This window comes from Cherax quadricarinatus, chromosome 10, assembly GCF_038502225.1.
Source record: "Cherax quadricarinatus isolate ZL_2023a chromosome 10, ASM3850222v1, whole genome shotgun sequence".
Classification (NCBI taxonomy): domain Eukaryota; kingdom Metazoa; phylum Arthropoda; class Malacostraca; order Decapoda; family Parastacidae; genus Cherax; species Cherax quadricarinatus.
In genome coordinates, this window is record NC_091301.1 from 19,457,530 (window position 1) to 19,480,128 (window position 22,599).

Sequence of the window (22,599 nt, forward strand, 5' to 3'; positions counted from 1 at the left end):
TTTAATAAAATTTTAGTAAGTAATAATGATTTCTTTTCAATTAGGTAATTTTTCACAGTGGGGGCAAATGCATGGTGTAACCAGTCATAGAAAAAGTCCCTAGTGGCCCATGCCTTGCTGTTTGCCCTCCACAGCACACACAAATTAGCCTTGAGGATATTCTTTTGCCTGAACGCTCTGGGAGTTTCAGAGTGATACACTAATAAAGGCTTCACTTTGCAATCACCACTAGCATTGGCACACATGAACAGAGTAAGCCTGTCTTTCATAGGCTTATGTCCTGGGAGTGCCTTTTCCTCCTGAGTAATGTAGGTCCTGCTTGGCATTTTCTTCCAAAACAGGCCTGTTTCATCACAAACACTTGTTCAGGTTTCAGTCCTTCACTGTCTATGTACTCCTTGAATTCATGCACATATTTTAAGAGCGTTGGTAAAACTATACTCTCATACATTCCCCTCTTTGCCTCCAAGGACAAAGTTCTTTGTCTCCACAGACTCCTAAGTGCACCACTCACCCTTTTCCCCTCATCAATTCTATGATTCACTTCATCTTTCATAGACCCATCTGCTGACATGTCCACTCCCAAATATCTGAATACATTCACCTCCTCCATACTCTCTCCCTCCAATCTGATATCCAATCTTTCATCACCTAATCTTTTTGTTATCCTCATAACCTTACTCTTTCCTGTATTCACTTTTAATTTTCTTCTTTTGCACACCCTACCAAATTCATCCACCAATCTCTGAAGAGAAGTTGCAGAGATTGGTGGATGAATTTGGTAGGGTGTGCAAAAGAAGAAAATCGCCATCGTTAGGCGAGGGTCCACTGTAGTAGGTTTTGTCAGTGTTAAGTGTAAGTTTATTGGCTGTCATCCAAGTCGATATTTTGAGCAGCTCCTCGTTAACAGTGGTGTTGAGGGTGGCAAGATTAGGGTGAGAGATGACATAAGTCATGTTGTCAGCAAAGAGAATGGGTTTCATGTGTTGGGATATGTTTGGAAGATCATTGATGTAAATGAGGAAGAGCAGGGGTCCAAGGACACTTCCCTGCGGAACTCCAGTATCAGGTGGACGTGTTGATGATGCTGTGTCTTTAATGGTGACATACTGATACCTATTAGTAAGGTAGGATTTGAAATATGGTCAAGTTTGTGGAGTAGGATGCCATAGTCTACTGTGTCAACAGCTTTTCTTAGGTCAATAAAAATTCCTAGCAGATATTCCTTATTTTCCAATGCTGTGTAAAACAGATCTAGCATTTTTACAATTGCATCATTAGTGCTTTTATTTTTCCTGAATCCAAACTGGCAGGGGTTGAGTATGTTTTGTGCCGTTATAAATGAATATATGTAGTCTCCTGTGCACGAGTTTCTCAAAGATTTTGGATAGCAATGGTAAGTTTCATATTGGCCTATAGTTGTTTACATCTGTAGGGTCACCACCTTTATGTATTGGTGTAACCCTTGCTGTCTTGAGTAGTTTTGGGTAGGTGTTAGTTTCTAGTGACTTGGTAAAAAGTACGTAATGAAATAGCATGCGAAAGGACATGGGCCGCTCGCTTGTACAATAATGGTGGGACATAAGACAGATTCCCTGAGTTATTTTTAAGTGACTTTATAAAAATTATGTAGAACAGGATGATAATAAATTATGCATGATTGGGGTAATTAGTGACATGGTCCTCAGACAAATAAAAAAATTAAACCTAACAAATCCCCAGGCCCTGATGAACTGATTGCAAGGGTTTTAAAGGAATGTAAAGAGGAACTTAACAGACCTTTGGCTGATCTTTTCAACATATCACTACAAACTGGCATAGTGCCAGACAAGTGAAAAATGGCAAATGCAATACCTATTTACAAAGCAGAAGACAGGTCCTTAGCTTCAAACTATAGACCAATAAGCCTTTCAATAATTGCCGAGGAAACTCGTAGCCACCTTGAAAGACATAAATTGATTAATGAATCTCAACACTGTTTTACAAAGGGGCATTCCTGCTTTACAAATTTACTAACTTTCTTCACTAAGGTATTTGAGGAGGTAGATCATGGTAATGAATATGATATTGTGTATATGGACTTCAGTAAAGCTTTTGATAGAGTTTCACATCAGAGACTATTGAGGAAACTTAAGGCACATGGAATAGGAGAAATTTTTTCCTGGGTAGAAGCATGGTTGACAAATAGGTAGCAGAGAGTTTGCATACATGGGAAGAAATAAGAGTGGGGGCACATCACAAGCAGTGTTTCACAGGGGTCAGTGTTGGGGCCCTTGTTGTTCACAATTTACATAAACGACATAGATGAGGGAATAAATAGTGACATAAGCAAATTTACTGATGACACCAAAATAGGCTGTCTAATTCATTCTAATGAGGACAGAGCACTCCAAGATGATTTGAATAGATTGATGCAGTGGTCGGAGAAGTGGCAGATGCAGCTTAATGTAGACAAATGCAAAGTTCTAAATGTTGGACAGGAAAATAACTGTGCCACATATAAACTAAATAATGTAGATCTTAATATTGCTGATTGCAACAAGGATTTAGGAGTTTTGGTTAGCAGTACGTAATCTGAAACCAAGATACCAGTACATAAGTGTTCGCAATAAAGCGAACAGAATCCTTGGCTTCATGTCAAGAAGTATAAATAATTGAAGTCCTCAGGTTGTTGTTCTACTCTATACAGTGGAACCCTGGTTTTCATCTTTAATCCGTTCCAGAAGGTCAGCTGGAAACCGATTTGCATGAAAACTGAAGTAATAGTTCACATAAGAAATAATGTAAATCCAATTTATCCTTTCCAGACACCCAAAAATATTAAAAAAAAATACATTTTATAGAGAATAACTATAGTTTTACATACAGAAAACAGTGAGAAATAAATATAAAGCACTAATGAAATGGATAAATGAACACTTAAATCACTTTTACCTTTATGGGAGACTCTTGTTGGCGTATGGAAGACGGTGAAGAGGGGAGAGGGAGAAGTTATCTCTACCACCATCACTACCACCCTCTACCACCATCACTACCACCCTCTACCACCCTCTACCACCATCACTACCACCATCACTACCACCATCACTACCACCATCACTACCACCCTCTACCACCATCACTACCACCATCACTACCACCATCACTACCACCATCACTACCACCCTCTACCACCATCAATACCACCCACTACCACCATCACTGCCACCCTCTATGAGTAACAAAGGCAGACTGAGTAACGAATGTATGAGCGGCCGCGTCCTGGGGGCAGGTGGACGCGTCTGGTATGGACGATTTCTGAGTGGATGTACGAAAATGGGGAAAATTTTGCCAAAAAAGTGGTCAGAAACTGAAGTGTACGATAACCGGACCGGACGAAAGCCGGGGTTCCACTGTGTCTTTGATTAGGCCTCATTTAGGTTATGCTGCACAGATGTGGTCACTGTATTGTAGAATGGATATATGTAAATGCACTGGAAAATGTACAGTCTTGTGTCATGCATCTCACAAGCTTTTACATACCATGTTGCTATCTTTATTCCTCATTTTTTTTTTCACATATTTGTGTATTTCTTAAATTTTCTTCATGATAGTTTTATTCTTGTATGAAATTTGGATTGGTGCTTACCAGTCTCTCATCTACATTATCTTTTACTAGAGAAATAAGATGTTTAACCCGTAAACGGTCCAAGCAGATCAACGTTCACATGTGTAGTGCTCCAAAAGTAGATCTACATTTTTTTTACATATTTTCAAATATAACAAAAAAAAAAGTAGATCAAAGTTTTTTTACACGTTTTCAAATGTACAAAAAAAAAAAATCTAATTTTTTTACATACTTTCAAATGTTGAAAAAACATATATATAAGTTTGGACTGTTTACGGGTTAAAACTCCACTTAATAATCTATGTTGATGTAAACTGAAAGCTTTATATTGAGCTATTTTTATGTTCACCATGATTATTTAGGAATTGCTGTACCACTTAGATTGTGCATTTTAGTAATACATACATTGTTGTTAAGCTTATTTTGTGAGTAAATATATCTTCTGTTTTTTTTTTTCAGCTGAATTCTCGAATTCAGGCAAAGAACCATTATGAAGGAAAGCAGCACAGAAAAAAAGTGAAGAATTACATAATTGAAAAGGCCCGGAAGGAGGACCAACCTCCAGAAAAAATGCCCAAAATTGATTTATCAACCCCCAAAAAGGTTTGTAATTTGTAAAGTTAGTGAGATCAAACCAACCAACCAACCAACCAACCAACCACCACCACAGCCACTGCCACTGCCACTAAGCACCATCATCAACCACCACCTTCTATGAAAGATGAGGTGAAACATAGAATTAACCCTTTCACTGTCGAGACTTCTGCTCACAAACTTGCTCTCAGTGTCGAAGAATTAAAAAAAAAACTATTTTTTTCTTATGAAATGATAGAGAATTGTGTCCTGATGGTAATGACACCAAAAGTACGAAATTTGATGGAAAACTTACAGAATTACGCTCTTGCGAAGTTAGCAGTCTCGGCGATATATACACATCAGCGATTTCGCCCACTTTGAACCCTATTTTTGACCAATTCCATTGTTCTGCTCGACCAGATTCATAGCTATTTTGCTAGAATTCCATTTGTTCTATCGACTGAGTACAAGAAACCGCCCATTTACCAATTTCAACTACCCAATAAAGTGGTCAGAAATTGGCAGTTTGGCCAATTTTGCACAAATTTCAAAATAGGGTACAGAATAAACAATGCAGACATTCCTGGCACTAAAATAACATTTTCTCTGTTCATTAGTCATGGCTTGAGGCCCCTCTTGTATTACTCTTGCTTTCCATTTTGAATTTTTATTCACATAAAAAAATAGAAGATTTACTGTTTTGCAAACTGCTGCATTATTGTAATAACTGTATAAATAATGTCACCTCATTTGTGACTGCATATGACACTGGCCAGTTGGACACGTATAGGATGGTGACATCATATGTTTGCTCTTGAACATAGGCAAAAATCGAGCATTTCCTCTAGTTTGAGCTCAATTTCAAGGTACTCTTCATCATGAAACCAATCAAAATCATCTCTATTTCTGTAATATATCTTCCATTCTATTAAATGAGACCAAGAAAACGAGGATACAACCATAAATACCATACAAAAATGCACCTCAAAGTCAGCGTTTTAATCCAAAAACACAGATTTTTTTTTTCTCATTATGCAGTGTGCTGCAGGATTTTTTTTTATACTGCACACACTGACCATGCAGACCCATTCTCTCACATGTAGGTCTACCAGCTTTCTCCTGCTAGATTTGAAGCCGCTAGAATTTTGGCGTATTAATATGTTACTGACAGTGAAAGGGTTAAGGCATCTGTTGAAACAAAGAATGTTATCCATGGAAGCAAAAGGGGAAATGTATGGGAGTACAGTGGCACCAGCACTCATATATGGGTGTGAAGCATGGGTTATGAACATTGCAGCAAGGAGGAGGCTGGAGGCAGTGGAGATGTCGGGTCTGAGGGCAGCATGTGGTGTGAATATTATGCAGAGAATTTGCAGTTGGGAGATTAGAAGTGAGGGCTACTAAAAGTATTATCCAGAGGGCTGAAGAGGAGCTGTTAAGGTGATTTAGACATGTAGAGAGGCTGAAGAAAAATAGGGTTACTTTATTATTTTTTTTTTTTTTTTATCACACCGGCCGATTCCCACCAAGGCAGGGTGGCCCGAAAAAGAAAAACTTTCACCATCATTCACTCCATCACTGTCTTGTCAGAAGGGTGCTTTACACTACAGTTTTTAAACTGCAACATTAACACCCCTCCTTCAGAGTGCAGGCACTGTACTTCCCATCTCCAGGACTCAAGTCCGGCCTGCCGGTTTCCCTGAATCCCTTCATAAATGTTACTTTGCTCACACTCCAACAGCACGTCAAGTATTAAAAACCATTTGTCTCCATTCACTCCTATCAAACACGCTCACGCATGCCTGCTGGAAGTCCAAGCCCCTCGCACACAAAACCTCCTTTACCCCCTCCCTCCAACCCTTCCTAGGCCGACCCCTACCCCGCCTTCCTTCCACTACAGACTGATACACTCTTGAAGTCATTCTGTTTCGCTCCATTCTCTCTACATGTCCGAACCACCTCAACAACCCTTCCTCAGCCCTCTGGACAACAGTTTTGGTAATCCCGCACCTCCTCCTAACTTCCAAACTACGAATTCTCTGCATTATATTCACACCACACATTGCCCTCAGACATGACATCTCCACTGCCTCCAGCCTTCTCCTCGCTGCAACATTCATCACCCACGCTTCACACCCATATAAGAGCGTTGGTAAAACTATACTCTCATACATTCCCCTCTTTGCCTCCAAGGACAAAGTTCTTTGTCTCCACAGACTCCTAAGTGCACCACTCACTCTTTTTCCCTCATCAATTCTATGATTCACCTCATCTTTCAAAGACCCATCCGCTGACACGTCCACTCCCAAATATCTGAATACGTTCACCTCCTCCATACTCTCTCCCTCCAATCTGATATTCAATCTTTCATCACCTAATCTTTTTGTTATCCTCATAACCTTACTCTTTCCTGTATTCACCTTTAATTTTCTTCTTTTGCACACCCTACCAAATTCATCCACCAATCTCTGCAACTTCTCTTCAGAATCTCCCAAGAGCACAGTGTCATCAGCAAAGAGCAGCTGTGACAACTCCCACTTTGTGTGTGATTCTTTATCTTTTAACTCCACGCCTCTTGCCAAGACCCTCGCATTTACTTCTCTTACAACCCCATCTATAAATATATTAAACAACCACGGTGACATCACACATCCTTGTCTAAGGCCTACTTTTACTGGGAAAAAATTTCCCTCTTTCCTACATACTCTAACTTGAGCCTCACTATCCTCGTAAAAACTCTTCACTGCTTTCAGTAACCTACCTCCTACACCATACACTTGCAACATCTGCCACATTGCCCCCCTATCCACCCTGTCATACGCCTTTTCCAAATCCATAAATGCCACAAAGACCTCTTTAGCCTTATCTAAATACTGTTCACTTATATGTTTCACTGTAAACACCTGGTCCACACACCCCCTACCTTTCCTAAAGCCTCCTTGTTCATCTGCTATCCTATTCTCCGTCTTACTCTTAATTCTTTCAATTATAACTCTACCATACACTTTACCAGGTACACTCAACAGACTTATCCCCCTATAATTTTTGCACTCTCTTTTATCCCCTTTGCCTTTATACAAAGGAACTATGCATGCTCTCTGCCAATCCCTAGGTACCTTACCCTCTTCCATACATTTATTAAATAATTGCACCAACCACTCCAAAACTATATCCCCACCTGCTTTTAACATTTCTATCTTTATCCCATCAATCCCGGCTGCCTTACCCCCTTTCATTTTACCTACTGCCTCACGAACTTCCCCCACACTCACAACTGGCTCTTCCTCACTCCTACAAGATGTTATTCCTCCTTGCCCTATACACGAAATCACAGCTTCCCTATCTTCATCAACATTTAACAATTCCTCAAAATATTCCTTCCATCTTCCCAATACCTCTAACTCTCCATTTAATAACTCTCCTCTCCTATTTTTAACTGACAAATCCATTTGTTCTCTAGGCTTTCTTAACTTGTTAATCTCACTCCAAAACTTTTTCTTATTTTCAACAAAATTTGTTGATAACATCTCACCCACTCTCTCATTTGCTCTCTTTTTACATTGCTTCACCACTCTCTTAACTTCTCTCTTTTTCTCCATATACTCTTCCCTCCTTGCATCACTTCTACTTTGTAAAAACTTCTCATATGCTAACTTTTTCTCCCTTACTACTCTCTTTACATCATCATTCCACCAATCGCTCCTCTTCCCTCCTGCACCCACTTTCCTGTAACCACAAACTTCTGCTGAACACTCTAACACTACATTTTTAAACCTACCCCATACCTCTTCGACCCCATTGCCTATGCTCTCATTAGCCCATCTATCCTCCAATAGCTGTTTATATCTTACCCTAACTGCCTCCTCTTTTAGTTTATAAACCTTCACCTCTCTCTTCCCTGATGCTTCTATTCTCCTTGTATCCCATCTACCTTTTACTCTCAGTGTAGCTACAACTAGAAAGTGATCTGATATATCTGTGGCCCCTCTATAAACATGTACATCCTGAAGTCTACTCAACAGTCTTTTATCTACCAATACATAATCCAACAAACTACTGTCATTTCGCCCTACATCATATCGTGTATACTTATTTATCCTCTTTTTCTTAAAATATGTATTACCTATAACTAAACCCCTTTCTATACAAAGTTCAATCAAAGGGCTCCCATTATCATTTACACCTGGCACCCCAAACTTACCTACCACACCCTCTCTAAAAGTTTCTCCTACTTTAGCATTCAAGTCCCCTACCACAATTACTCTCTCACTTGGTTCAAAGGCTCCTATACATTCACTTAACATCTCCCAAAATCTCTCTCTCTCCTCTGCATTCCTCTCTTCTCCAGGTGCATACACGCTTATTATGACCCACTTCTCGCATCCAACCTTTACTTTAATCCACATAATTCTTGAATTTACACATTCATATTCTCTTTTCTCCTTCCATAACTGATCATTTAACATTACTGCTACCCCTTCCTTTGCTCTAACTCTCTCAGATACTCCAGATTTAATCCCATTTATTTCCCCCCACTGAAACTCTCCTACCCCCTTCAGCTTTGTTTCGCTTAGGGCCAGGACATCCAACTTCTTTTCATTCATAACATCAGCAATCATCTGTTTCTTGTCATCCGCACTACATCCACGCACATTTAAGCAACCCAGTTTTATAAAGTTTTTCTTCTTCTCTTTTTTAGTAATTGTATACAGGAGAAGGGGTTACTAGCCCATTGCTCCCGGCATTTTAGTCGCCTCATACGACACGCATGGCTTACGGAGGAAAGATTCTTTTCCACTTCCCCATGGACAATAGAAGAAATAGAAGAAATAAATAGGGTTACTTGGAGGTTGTATAAATCTGTAGTGGACGGAAGGCAGTGTTGGGGCTGTCCTAGGCAAGGTTGGAGGGAAGGCGTAAATGAGGTTTTTTTATGTGAGGGGCTTGGACATTCAACAGATATGTGTGTGTTAGATAAGACTGAGTAGAGGCAAGTGGTTTTCGTGACTTGATGTGCTGTTGGAGTGTGAGTAAGGTAACATTTGTGAAGGGATTCAGGTCAACTGATTAGGTGGATTTGAGTCCTGCAGGTGGGAATTACAGTGCCAGCACTCTGAAGGAGGGGCATCTGAACTGTTGTATTTGCATGTTTTGGCAAGACAGTGATTGAAGTTAGTGATGGTGAAAGTGTTTCTTATTTTTTTGGGTCAGCCTACCTTGGTGGGAGACAGCCAGTGTATTATTCATGCAGTCAATTTAAACCTGACCAGAAATAACCTTGAATTTAAGGTTCTCAAATCTTGCAGTCTGTGAACCCAAATGTATTTCTCTTTTCTTACCACAGCATCTTTGACACAACCGTTGGATTGAGAAGTTAAGACATGAGACGTTTAAGTGCCACTACACATGCAAAGTAATGGACAACTCATATCAGCAAGGGATCATAGCCCCAAAACTGAAGTAAGAGTTTTGGAATAAGTTTAACATTGCAGATGCAGTTTTTTTTTTTTCAACAAACTGGCAAATCTCACCAAAGCAGGGTGACCTAAAAAGAAAAATGAAAGTTTCTCTTTCTAAAATTAATAATGCATACAGGAGAAGGGGTTACTATCCCATTGCTGCCAGCATTTTAGTCATCTCTTACAACACGCATGGCTTACAGAGGAAGAATTCTGTTTCACTTCCCCATCCCATGGAAATATGAGGAAATAAACAGGAACTAGCAAGTAAATAGAAGAAAACCCAGAGGGGTGTGTATATATATGTTTGTACATGCATGTGTAGTGTGACCTAAGTGTAAGTAGAAGTAACAAGATGTACCTGGAATCTTACATGTTTATGAAACATGTAAGATGCCAGGTAACAATAACAATTACAGGCTTTCATTTTACACTCACCTGGCAGGATGGTAGTACCTCCCTGGGTGGTTGCTGTCTACTAACTAACTATGTAGGTGCAGATGCAGTTCTTTCAACAAACCGGCCGTATCCCAACGAGGCAGGGTGGCCCGAAAAGAAAAATGAAAGTCTCGCTTTTTAACTTTAGTAATGTATACAGGAAAAGGGGTTACTAGCCCCATGCTCCGGGCATGTTAGTCACCTCTTATGACATGCATGGCTTATGGAGGAAGAATTCTGTTCCACTTCTCCATGGAGATAAAAAATAAACAAGAACTAGTTAGGAAATAGAAGAAAACCCAGAGGGTGTGTGGGTGGGTGTGTGTGTGGGTGTGTGGGTGGGTGTGTGGGTGGGTGTGTGGGTGGGTGTGTGGGTGGGTGTGTGGGTGGGTGTGTGGGTGGGTGTGTGGGTGGGTGTGTGGGTGGGTGTGTGGGTGGGTGGTGTGGGTGGGTGGGTGGGTGGGTGGGTGGGTGGGTGGGTGGGTGGGTGGGTGGGTGGGTGGGTGGGTGGGTGGGTGGGTGGGTGTGTGTGTGTGTGTGTGTGTGTGTGTGTGTGTGTGTGTGTGTGTGTGTGTGTGTGTGTGTGTGTGTGTGTGTGTGTGTGTGTGTGCATAAATGCTTACTATAACCCACTTTTCACATCTAGCCCTTATTTTACTCCATATACTCCATGAATTAATACATTTATATTTCCTCTTTTCTTACTGTAACTTATCCTTCAACATTATTGCTACCTAATCCCATTTATTTCTCCCCACTGAAATTCTCCCACCCCCTTCAGCTTTGTTTCACTTAAAGCCAGGACATCCAGCTTCTTCTCATTCATAACATTTACAATCATCTCTTTCTTATCATTCGCACAACATCCACACACATTCAAACATCCCACTTTGACGGTTTTCTTCTTTTTCTTTTTAGTAGGCTATACGGGAAAAGGGGTTACTAACCCATTGTTCCGGCATTTTAGTCGACTTTTACAACATGCATGGCTTATGGAGGAAAGATTTCCCATGGATATAAAAGGAAAAGCAATAAGAACAAGAACTATCAAGATAAAATCAAAGAATACTCAGATGAGTGTGTACATGCACGTGTAGTGTGACCTAAGTGTAAGTAGAAGTAGCAAGACGTACCTGAAATCTTGCATGTTTATGAGACAGAAAAAAAGACACCAGCAATCCTACCATCATGTAAAACAATTACAGGCTTTCATTTTACACTCACTTGGCAGGACAGTATTACCTCCCTGGGTGGTTGCTGTCTACCAACCTACCATGGAGTTATGTGCATAAAAGTGTCATGGGATGAAATTCCCAGTGAACCATTAATGTTTGCTGGGGTCACTTACTGTCCTTTGTGGTGAGTAACTTTTCTAGTGTTTCCTCAGTAAGGAGTCAGGTATCTATGAAATGGTAGCTCTGGCAAGGACTGAGAGGTGTGAGCACTTTGAAGATAGTGCATAAACAAGACATAAATGATCTGTTTGAAGAGGATGATAAGAAACTTAACTGCAGAATAAATGCTGAATGACCTCAAATCCCAGTTAGGAGAGGCAGATAAATGAAGAGAATAAGGCAGGACTTAAGGATAAATATTTAACACTGCAGGAGTTAGGTAAGCATTTCCATGCTGTTGGTATAGGTACAGAATTTTTCATTGAATAAGATCATGTCATGTCTAGAAACATTGGTTTAAAGAGGACTCTGGAGCATGTCATGTCTAGAAACATGGTTTAAAGAGGACTCTGGAGCAGGAAATGATGTCTTAGCAGCTGTATTGAGTATTGCAAAGTAAAATAGACCAGAAATCCATTACAGAATACATAACTTCAGTCCAGCCATCAACTACTGACAACTTTGCATCCACATGACAAAAACCATAGTCATCCACCTCAGCCCAGTAGGGCCACTTCAGCCCTCTCTACTGACTTTCATGTCAACATTGACAGATAGAATGTAAATAAAGATAAACTGCATTAATATATACCTAGTTTGGCAAATTTGGAGGACTAGAATGTAAGCCTATATTTCTCACATGTCATCATGTTACAAAGCTATATTTCATTAGGCAGTGATTTTCAGGACCATATCCCATGTTATGAGATGGTTCACTGCAAGTCTTTGAGAAACTTGTCTGCTATTCTGTTCCTGTTGGTATCATGATGATGACAGGATAATGACTGGCAGTGTGTGTGTACTCACCTATGCATACTTGTCTATATGTGGTTGCAAGGGTCAAATATTAGCTCCTGGCCCTGCCTTTCAACTTGCTTCTTGCCAGATTTACTATCTCTCCTAGCCTTGTGGGTTCTCTTAACAGTACCTGCTCTTACAACTGTGTGGAGCTTGTCTCCACCATTTCTTTGTCAAGGTCATTCCTGAGCACCCTGAGACTTAAGACAAACTTCCTGTGGTTCATCTGTGTCTTTAGCTTCCAGCTTTGTCCCAAAATACCTGTTTTCCAACTCTCAAATAGCCTATCCCTGTCTACCCTATCAATTTCTCAAAGAATTGTTTGACTTTGTAAGTGGCCCAAGTGGGACCAAAACATTATCATAAGCTCCTCTCTCCTACATGCTGGTTATTTGTGTATTGTGTATGCTATATATCCCCTAGTTCTTCTGTCCTCTCATATCATTAGATTCAATTCCATTATCCTTTCCTCATAGCTCATGCCCCATAGTTCTGGAATTAGTATCATTGAATACCTGTGCACTTTCTCTAGTTTCTTAACCCTTTCAGGGTCCAGAGGCCAAATTTCAAAGTGTGCACTAGTGTCCAAGAATTTAAAAAAAGTTATTTTGTTACTTTTTCTTATGAAATGGTAGAGAATCTTTTTCTGAAGGTATTTATTATTATTTTTTTATTATCACACTGGCCGATTCCCACCAAGGCAGGGTGGCCCGAAAAAGAAAAACTTTCACCATCATTCACTCCATCACTGTCTTGCCAGAAAGGTGCTTTACACTACAGTTTTTAAACTGCAACATTAACACCCCTCCTTCAGAGTGCAGGCACTGTACTTCCCATCTCCAGGACTCAAGTCCGGCCTGCCGGTTTCCCTGAACCCCTTCATAAATGTTACTTTGCTCACACTCCAACAGCACGTCAAGTATTAAAATCCATTTGTCTCCATTCACTCCTATCAAACACGCTCACGCATGCCTGCTGGAAGTCCAAGCCCCTCACACACAAAACCTCCTTTACCCCCTCCCTCCAACCTTTCCTAGGCTGACCCCTACCCCGCCTTCCTTCCACTACAGACTGATACACTCTTGAAGTTATTCTGTTTCGCTCCATTCTCTCTACATGTCCGAACCACCTCAACAACCCTTCCTCAGCCCTCTGGACAACAGTTTTGGTAATCCCGCACCTCCTCCTAACTTCCAAACTACGAATTCTCTGCATTATATTCACACCACACATTGCTCTCAGACATGACATTTCCACTGCTTCCAGCCTTCTCCTCGCTGCAACATTCATCACCCATGCTTCACACCCATATAAAAGCGTTGGTAAAACTATACTCTCATACATTCCCCTCTTTGCCTCCAAGGACAAAGTTCTTTGTCTCCACAGACTCCTAAGTGCACCACTCACCCTTTTCCCCTCATCAATTCTATGATTCACCTCATCTTTCATAGACTCATCCGCTGATACGTCCACTCCCAAATATCTGAATACATTCACCTCCTCCATACTCTCTCCCTCCAATCTGATATCCAATCTTTCATCACCTAATCTTTTTGTTATCCTCATAACCTTACTCTTTCCTGTATTCACTTTCAATTTTCTTCTTTTGCACACCCTACCAAATTCATCCACCAATCTCTGCAACTTCTCTTCAGAATCTCCCAAGAGCACAGTGTCATCAGCAAAGAGCAACTGTGACAACTCCCACTTTGTGTGTGATTCTTTATCTTTTAACTCCACGCCTCTTGCCAAGACCCTCGCATTTACTTCTCTTACAACCCCATCTATAAATACAGTGGACCCCCGGTTAACGAACTTTTTTCATTCCAGTAGTATGTTCAGGTGCCAGTACTGACCGAATTTTTTCCCATAAGGAATATTGTGAAGTAGATTAGTCAATTTCAGACCCCCAAACATACACGTACAAACGCACTTACATAAATACACTTACATAATTGGTCGCATTTGGAGGTGATCGTTATGCGGGGGTCCACTGTATATTAAACAACCACGGTGACATCACACATCCTTGTCTAAGGCCTACTTTTACTGGGAAATAATTTCCCTCTTTCCTACATACTCTAACTTGAGCCTCACTATCCTCGTAAAAACTCTTCACTGCTTTCAGTAACCTACCTCCTACACCATACACCTGCAACATCTGCCACATTGCCCCCATATCCAACCTGTCATATGCCTTTTCCAAAACCATAAATGCCACAAAGACCTCTTTAGCCTTATCTAAATACTGTTCACTTATATGTTTCACTGTAAACACCTGGTCCACACACCCCCTACCTTTCCTAAAGCCTCCTTGTTCATCTGCTATCCTATTCTCCGTCTTACTCTTAATTCTTTCAATAATAACTCTACCATACACTTTGCCAGGTATACTCAACAGACTTATCCCCCTATAATTTTTGCACTCTCTTTTATCCCCTTTGCCTTTATACAAAGGAACTATGCATGCTCTCTGCCAATCCCTAGGTACCTTACCCTCTTCCATACATTTATTAAATAATTGCACCAACCACTCCAAAACTATATCCCCACCTGCTTTTAACATTTCGATCTTTATCCCATCAATCCCGGTTGCCTTACCCCCTTTCATTTTACCTACTGCCTCACGAACTTCCCCCACACTCACAACTGGCTCTTCCTCACTCCTACAAGATGTTGTTCCTCCTTGCCCTATACACGAAATCACAGCTTCCCTATCTTCATCAACATTTAACAATTCCTCAAAATATTCAATCCATCTTCCCAATACCTCTAACTCTCCATTTAATAACTCTCCTCTCCTATTTTTAACTGACAAATCCATTTGTTCTCTAGGCTTTCTTAACTTGTTAATCTCACTCCAAAACTTTTTCTTATTTTCAACAAAATTTGTTGATAACATCTCACCCACTCTCTCATTTGCTCTCTTTTTACATTGCTTCACCACTCTCTTAACCTCGCTCTTTTTCTCCATATACTTTTCCCTCCTTGCATCACTTCTACTTTGTAAAAACTTCTCATATGCTAACTTTTTCTCCCTTACTACTCTCTTCACATCATCATTCCACCAATCGCTCCTCTTCCCTCCCGCACCCACTTTCCTGTAACCACAAACTTCTGCTGAACACTCTAACACTACATTTTTAAACCTACCCCATTCCTCTTCGACCCCATTGCCTATGCTCTCATTAGCCCATCTATCCTCCAATAGCTGTTTATATCTTACCCTAACTGCCTCCTCTTTTAGTTTATAAACCTTCACCTCTCTCTTCCCTGATGCTTTTATTCTCCTTGTATCCCATCTACCTTTTACTCTCAGTGTAGCTACAACTAGGAAGTGATCTGATATATCTGTGGCCCCTCTATAAACATGTACATCCTGAAGTCTACTCAACAGTCTTTTATCTACCAATAGATAATCCAACAAACTACTGTCATTTTGCCCTACATCATATCTTGTATACTTATTTATCCTCTTTTTCTTAAAATATGTATTACCTATAACTAAACCCCTTTCTATACAAAGTTCAATCAAAGGGCTCCCATTATCATTTACACCTGGCACCCCAAACTTACCTACCACACCCTCTCTAAAAGTTTCTCCTACTTTAGCATTCAGGTTCCCTACCACAATTACTCTCTCACTTGGTTCAAAGGCTCCTATACATTCACTTAACATCTCCCAAAATCTCTCTCTCTCCTCTGCATTCCTCTCTTCTCCAGGTGCATACACGCTTATTATGACCCACTTCTCTCATCCAACCTTTACTTTAATCCACATAATTCTTGAATTTACACATTCATATTCTCTTTTCTCCTTCCATAACTGATCATTCAACATTACTGCTACCCCTTCCTTTGCTCTAACTCTCTCAGATACTCCAGATTTAATCCCATTTATTTCCCCCCACCGAAACTCCCCTACCCCCTTCAGCTTTGTTTCGCTTAGGGCCAGGACATCCAACTTCTTTTCATTCATAACATCAGCAATCATCTGTTTCTTGTCAGCCGCACTACATCCACGCACATTTAAGCATCCCAGTTTTATAAAGTTTTTCTTCTCTTTTTTAGTAAATGTCTACAGGAGAAGGGGTTACTAGCCCATTGCTCCCGGCATTTTAGTCGCCTCATACGACACGCATGGCTTAGGAGGAAAGATTCTTTTCCACTTCCCCATGGACAATAGAAGAAATAAAGAGGAACAAGAGCTATTTAGAAAAGAAGGTAATAAAACCAAAAAAATACGAAATTTGATGGAAAATTGACGAAATTATGCTCTCGCGAATTTTGATGTGTCGGCGATATTTACTCATTGGCGGTTTTGCCGACTTTGACTCCCATTTTAGGCCAATTACGTTGTTCCAGTCGACCAAATTCTTAGCTGTTTCACTAGTATTACTTCTACTCTATTGACTGAGCGCAAGAATTCGCCAAGTCAACTGTTTCAACTACAAAATAAAGTGATCGGAAATTGGTAATTTGGCCAATTTAATGCAAAGTTCAAAATGCTCCAATTTCAAAATAGGGTCCAGAATAAACAATGCAGGCATTCCTGGCACTAAACTGACACTTCCTCTGTTCATTAGTTATGTTTTCAGGCTTTCCTAATGAATTCCATTTTGATTTTTTATTCACCTAATGAATTTTTATTCAAACCAAAAAATAGAAGATTTACTGCTATGCAATATTGTAATAATTGCATAAATAATATCACCACATTTGTGAACATATATTAGACCCACCAGCAGGCGTGTATTAGACGTGTGAGGTCATTTGTTTACTCTTGAACATCGGCAAAAAATTTAACAATTTCGCTACTTTGAGCTCAGTTTCAAGCCATTTTTAGTACTAAAACCAAGCAAAATCATCTCTATTTCTGTAATATATCTTCCATTCTATCAAATGAGACCAAGAAATTGCAAATACAAATATAAAAACATACGAAAAGACACTGCAAATTCGCTGTTTTAATCGAAAATTACGGTCTCAGTTTTTTTCTCTCATTATACACTATGTGTTGCAGGATTTGTTTCATGTGGTGCACACATACCACATAGATGTACTCTCTCATATCTAGGCCAAAATTTACCGCTCACAGCTTATCAGAGTGAGCTGAGCTCATGACATAGATCTACGGTTTGGACCCTCAACGTAAAGCCATAGATATATGGCACGGACCCTCAAAGGGTTAATGTGCTTACTAAGGTGTGGGTTTCATGCTAGTGCTGCATACTCCAAGATGGACCAGAATGACTCTTTGATGAGTATCCTGAAGTACCACTCTTAGATTTGTCAGGCTAGCAGTGGCTGCAAGGTTATTTGGTGTGAGTCTGGTGATGTGCTAGGCATTATGTTTTGCTAGAAATGTGTGGATTTCATGATTTAAATGATCCTGTGACCTGTGACCTGCAGCCTGCAACATTCATACTCATTCTGTAGAGTTGAGGTACTGTTCTTCTTATCTCCAGAGCTTTTAAGCCTGCTTAACCCATTACATTGTGAACACAGTATATTAATTTAGGATCTTGTAATAAGGACAACAGTGAATTAAACATTTATAGTTTAGGAAACTTTTATTTCTTTACATGAAATAGTATAATGATGCAAATATCCTCACATCTTGTTTTGTTATGAGTGAAAGTAAGTTGCCACTTTAGTGTTGGTAAAACACTTTGTATTCATGACTGCTACCGAACTACTCTTTTACAGATTTTATTTAAGATTTTTTTTTTCAATCAATTGTCCATATCTCGCTGAGGCAGGGTGACCTAAAAAGGAAAATAAAAGTTTTTCTTTTTAACCCTTTCAGGGTCGAGAAGCCCTCTCCTAAACTTGTTCTCAGGGTCAACAAATTTTCGGAAAAAAAAAAATCTTATGAAAAGATAGAGAATCTTTTCCCAATCATAATGACACCAAAAGTATGAAATTTGGTGTCTCGACGTTTACGCATCGGCGATTTTGCCGACTTTGAGCCCTATTTTTGGGTAATTCCAGTGTACTAGTCAACAAAAATCATAACTATTTTGCTAGAACTCCATTTTTTCTATTGAATGAGTACAAGAAACCACCCATTTACTAATTTCAACTATCCAATAAAGTGGTCAGAAATTAGCAATTTTGTCAATTTCACACAAATTTCATAAGATGCCAATTTCCAAATAGGGTCCAGAATAAACAAGACAGACATTCCTGGCTCTAAAATAACATTTCCTCTGTTCATTAGTCACATCCCCAGGGCCCCTCTTACATTTCTTTTGATTTCCACTTTGAATTTTTATTCTCACAAAAAATAGAAGATTTACTGTTATGCAGACTACTGCATTAGTGTAGAAATGGTATAAATAATATCAGTGCACTTGTGAAAGAATATTTGACTCACCAGTTGACGTGTATTGGACGCGTGGCACGATTTGTTTACTTTTGAACTTTGGCAAAAATCGAACATTTCTGCTAGTTTGAGCTCAATTTCAAGGTACTTTTCATTGTGAAACCAATCAAAATCATCTCAATTTCCATAATATGTCTTCCATTCTATAAAATGAGACCAGGAAAACTGGAATACAACCATAAATACCACACGAAAATACAGTGCAAAGTCGCTGTTTTAAACCAAAAACACGGTCAAAGTTTTTTTTTTCTCATTACGTACTGTGTGCTGCAGGGATTTTTTTTATACTGTGCACACTGACCACATAGACCCATTCTTTCATATGTAGGCCTACCAGCTTCCTCTCGCTAGATTTGAAGGCGCTAGAATTTAGGCATACTAGTACGTCAACCCTGGTGCGTAAGCCATACTAGTACAGTGGACCCTCGACCAATGATGGCATCGTCTAACGTTAAATCCGACTAGCGATACATTTTAATGCAAAAATTTTGCCTTGACTAGCGCTAAAAAACTCGACCAATGCGATTCGTTCCGTTCGAGACGCGTCCACTTGTGGCCAGTGTTTACAAGCCAGCCAGCCACCGCAGTCCCATCCAAACATGCAATCGGAACATTTCATATTATCACAGCGTTTTTAGTGATTGCACCTGCAAAATAAGTCACCATGGGCCCCAAGAAAGCTTCTAGTGCCAACCCTGCAGCAAAAAGGGTGAGAATTACTATGGATATGAAGAAAGAGATCATTGCTAAGGGGTTGGAGGTTAGTGGGGAGGATGTGGAAGAGTTAGTGGAGGACGAGAATGATGAACTAACCACTGATGAGCTGCAAGATCATCTTCAACAGCAAGAGGCCAGACCTGAGGAAACTGCTCCAGAGGAGGGGATAGAGAAATTGAGGAAGTTGCCTACTTCAAAGATTAAGGAAATGTGTGTGTAATGTGGCTTAAAGTGCAAACCTTTTTTGATGAAAATCACCCTGACACAGCTACTGCAAGCCGTGTTGGCAATCTGTACACTGACGATGTTATGGCCCATTTTAGGAAAGTCTTAAAGGAACAGGAGGTACAGAGATCTATAGACAGATATGTTGTGCAACAGAGGTCCAGTGACTCTCAAGCTGGTCCTAGTGGCATTAAAAGAAGAAGGGAAGTAACCCTGGAAAAGGACTTGACACCTTAAGTCCTAATGGAAGGGGATTCCCCTTCTAAACACTAACACCATTCACACTCTCCCCTCCTCCCATCCCATCAATCATCACCAGATCTTCAATAAAGGTAAGTGTCATGTAATTGTACTGTTTTCTTCAGTTTGTGTGTATTAAAATTAATATTTCATGTGGTAACATTTTTTTTTCAATACTTTGGGGTGTCAGAAATGGATTAATTTGATTTCCATTATTTCTTATGGGGAAAATTAACTCGACTAACGATAATTTCGACTAACGATGAGCTCTCAGGAACGGATTAATATCGTTGGTCGAGGGTCCACTGTACGTCGGAAACCCTGAAAGGGTTAAATTTAGTAATTTGTACAGGAGAAGAGGTTACTGACCCCTTGTTCCCAGTATTTTAGTCGCCTCTTATGACATGCCTAGCTTATGGAGGAAGAATTCTTTTCCACTTACCCATGGAGAGGAATTGTTTTATAAGAAGAAAATTCAAATGTTTAGAAAGTATTTCAGAATTTTAGAGATATAAAAAAAGAGATGCAGTTTGTCTATGTAAGATTAATGCTTTGTATTATTATTCCTCACTGTCTGTTGCAGAAAGTGGAACCATTAGATGTTAGTCAGCTGCACTGCAAATGTTGTGACTTAAGCTTTACTTCAGAGCAACATGCACAACAACACTTCATGGGACGCAATCATCAGCGTGTATTACATGGACTCAAGCCTCTGAAGGCAGGCTACTATAATAAAGAGACAGGAAAATGGCAGAGAACGTAAGTTTCTTCTTGTTTATATTATGTTCTGTTCCTAATGATTTACAAACGTACAAAAATTACTGCAGATCTAGTTTTATTTCAGAGAAATTAAATGTGATAAAATTACTGTGATTGGCAGATAAAGAAGATATATAAAAACTCTGTAACTTGAGTGGAAATGCCATATACCTCACCAAAAATTAGAGAGAAAAAAAGTAATAGAATTTTAGAAGATACAAGTGATTGTGTGTGAGTGAGGTGAAAGTGTTGAATGATGAAAGTATTTTCTTTTTTGGGGATTTTCTTTCTTTCTGGGTCACCCTGCCTCGGTGGGAGATGGCCAACTTGTTGAAAAAAAAAAAAAAAAAAGGTTAGTCAGGCAATCTTCAGGTGCTGAACTACCAACCAGGTTACTAGTTTTTCTATCTCTGACTACATTCTTTTACAGTCTGTCCATCCTTATCCCAGTTCTTCCTGCAATGAAAGTGTGCTTGCTTCTAGTGCACATTGAGATTTCAGGTACCAGATTAAAGTGGTTTTTTACCACTTTATTTTTTTTTCTCAACAAGTCAGCCGTCTCCCACCGAGGCAGGGTGACCCAAAAAGAAAGAAAATCTCTAAAAAGAAAATACTTTCATCATCATTCAACACTTTCACTTCATTCACACATAATCACTGTCTTTGCAGAGGCCCCCAGATACAACAGTTTAGAAGGAAATATAAAGATATATAACATACCCCTCCAAACTGCCAATATCCCAAACCCCTCCTTTAAAGTGCAGGCATTGTACTTCCCATTTCTAGTACTCAAGTCCAGCTATATAAAAATAGCCAGTTTCCTTGAATCCCTTCACTAAATATTACCCTGCTCACACTCCAACAGCTTGTTGGGTCCCAAAAAACATTCGTGTCCATTCACTCCTATCTAACATGCTCACACGTGCTTGCTGGAAGTCCAAGCTCCTCGCCCACAAAACCTTCTTTACCCCATCCCTCCACCTTTTTTGAGGACGACCCCTATATATGTCCTAAATACTGGGACTTTGACCCATGTAGTCCCTCAAACTCATACTCTTTCATGTATTGATCTCTGTTTTCCTAATGTCTGTGGTGCCAGGCTTTCATTTAATAGTGGTAAGTGATCTCAGTGAAAGCAACCACTTCATTATGATTCTTACCGTTCATTCTTACTCCTTCCCTGTCCTAGCAGTTTGAATGTGCAAATTGGAATCTGTGTGTGTGTTACATATCTTTTGCTTCTTCCATCATGGGTGCTTCCTCCAGGGATGGGTTATTTTATTATTTGTTTTGTCTTTTTTTCACCTGCTGAAATCACTTTCTCACAAACCTCACATAGGCAGTTTAATGGCTGTGTACCTTGGTGGTCACTAGATTGTACTAGGGCTATCTGGCTCAAGTGTGTTGTGTGGGACTAGTATTGGTATAATTGTTTTACTACTTATTATTTAGATTTCAAACAAGCAATAGCTCATACACAATGTGTCATTCAAGTAGCCAGGAATGCTTATTGGCACTCTTTATGCTCATTTTAAATGCCACCATGCCCATCTATGAGGACTCAAAATATACTTCCCAGAAAAAATCTAATTATTTGAGGATAGTCTATCCTCCTCTCTACCCTGGTCTTATGGGTGAGGGCATCTTTTGACTGGTAATATACGGTAATTCAGTGAAGTCATTGTTGGTAGAATTTCATGGCATCAAGTATCTATATACCGCTTGTCAGCAGTATGCTTTTATTTAGTGTATCTAAAGAGAAGAAGAAAATTGTCAAAGTGGGAAGTCTGAATGTGCGTGGATGTTGTGCAAATGATAAGAAAGAGATGATTGTGGATGTTATGAATGAGAAGAAGCTGGATGTCCTGGCTTTAAGTGAAACAAAGCTGAAGGGGGTGGGAGAGTTTCAATGGAGAGGAATAAATGGGATTAGGTCAGGGGTTTCAAATAGAGTTAGAGCTAAAGAAGGAGTAGCAATAATGTTGAAGGATAAGCTTT

The 22,599-nt window shown here is 39.8% G+C and overlaps 1 protein-coding gene across 4 annotated transcripts in view; it reads left to right on the forward strand.

Moving 5' to 3' along the window:
- LOC128699619 (zinc finger matrin-type protein 3) overlaps positions 1–22,599 on the forward strand; it is a 185,956-nt gene that overhangs the window by 34,773 nt on the left and 128,584 nt on the right. For all 4 annotated transcript variants that reach the window (XM_070083685.1, XM_070083688.1, XM_053792348.2 and 1 more), the window contains exons 4-5: positions 4,067–4,210; positions 20,426–20,601. In XM_070083685.1, the coding sequence (XP_069939786.1) occupies positions 4,067–4,210; positions 20,426–20,601 (320 nt within the window). The remainder of the gene's footprint in view (positions 1–4,066; positions 4,211–20,425; positions 20,602–22,599) is intronic.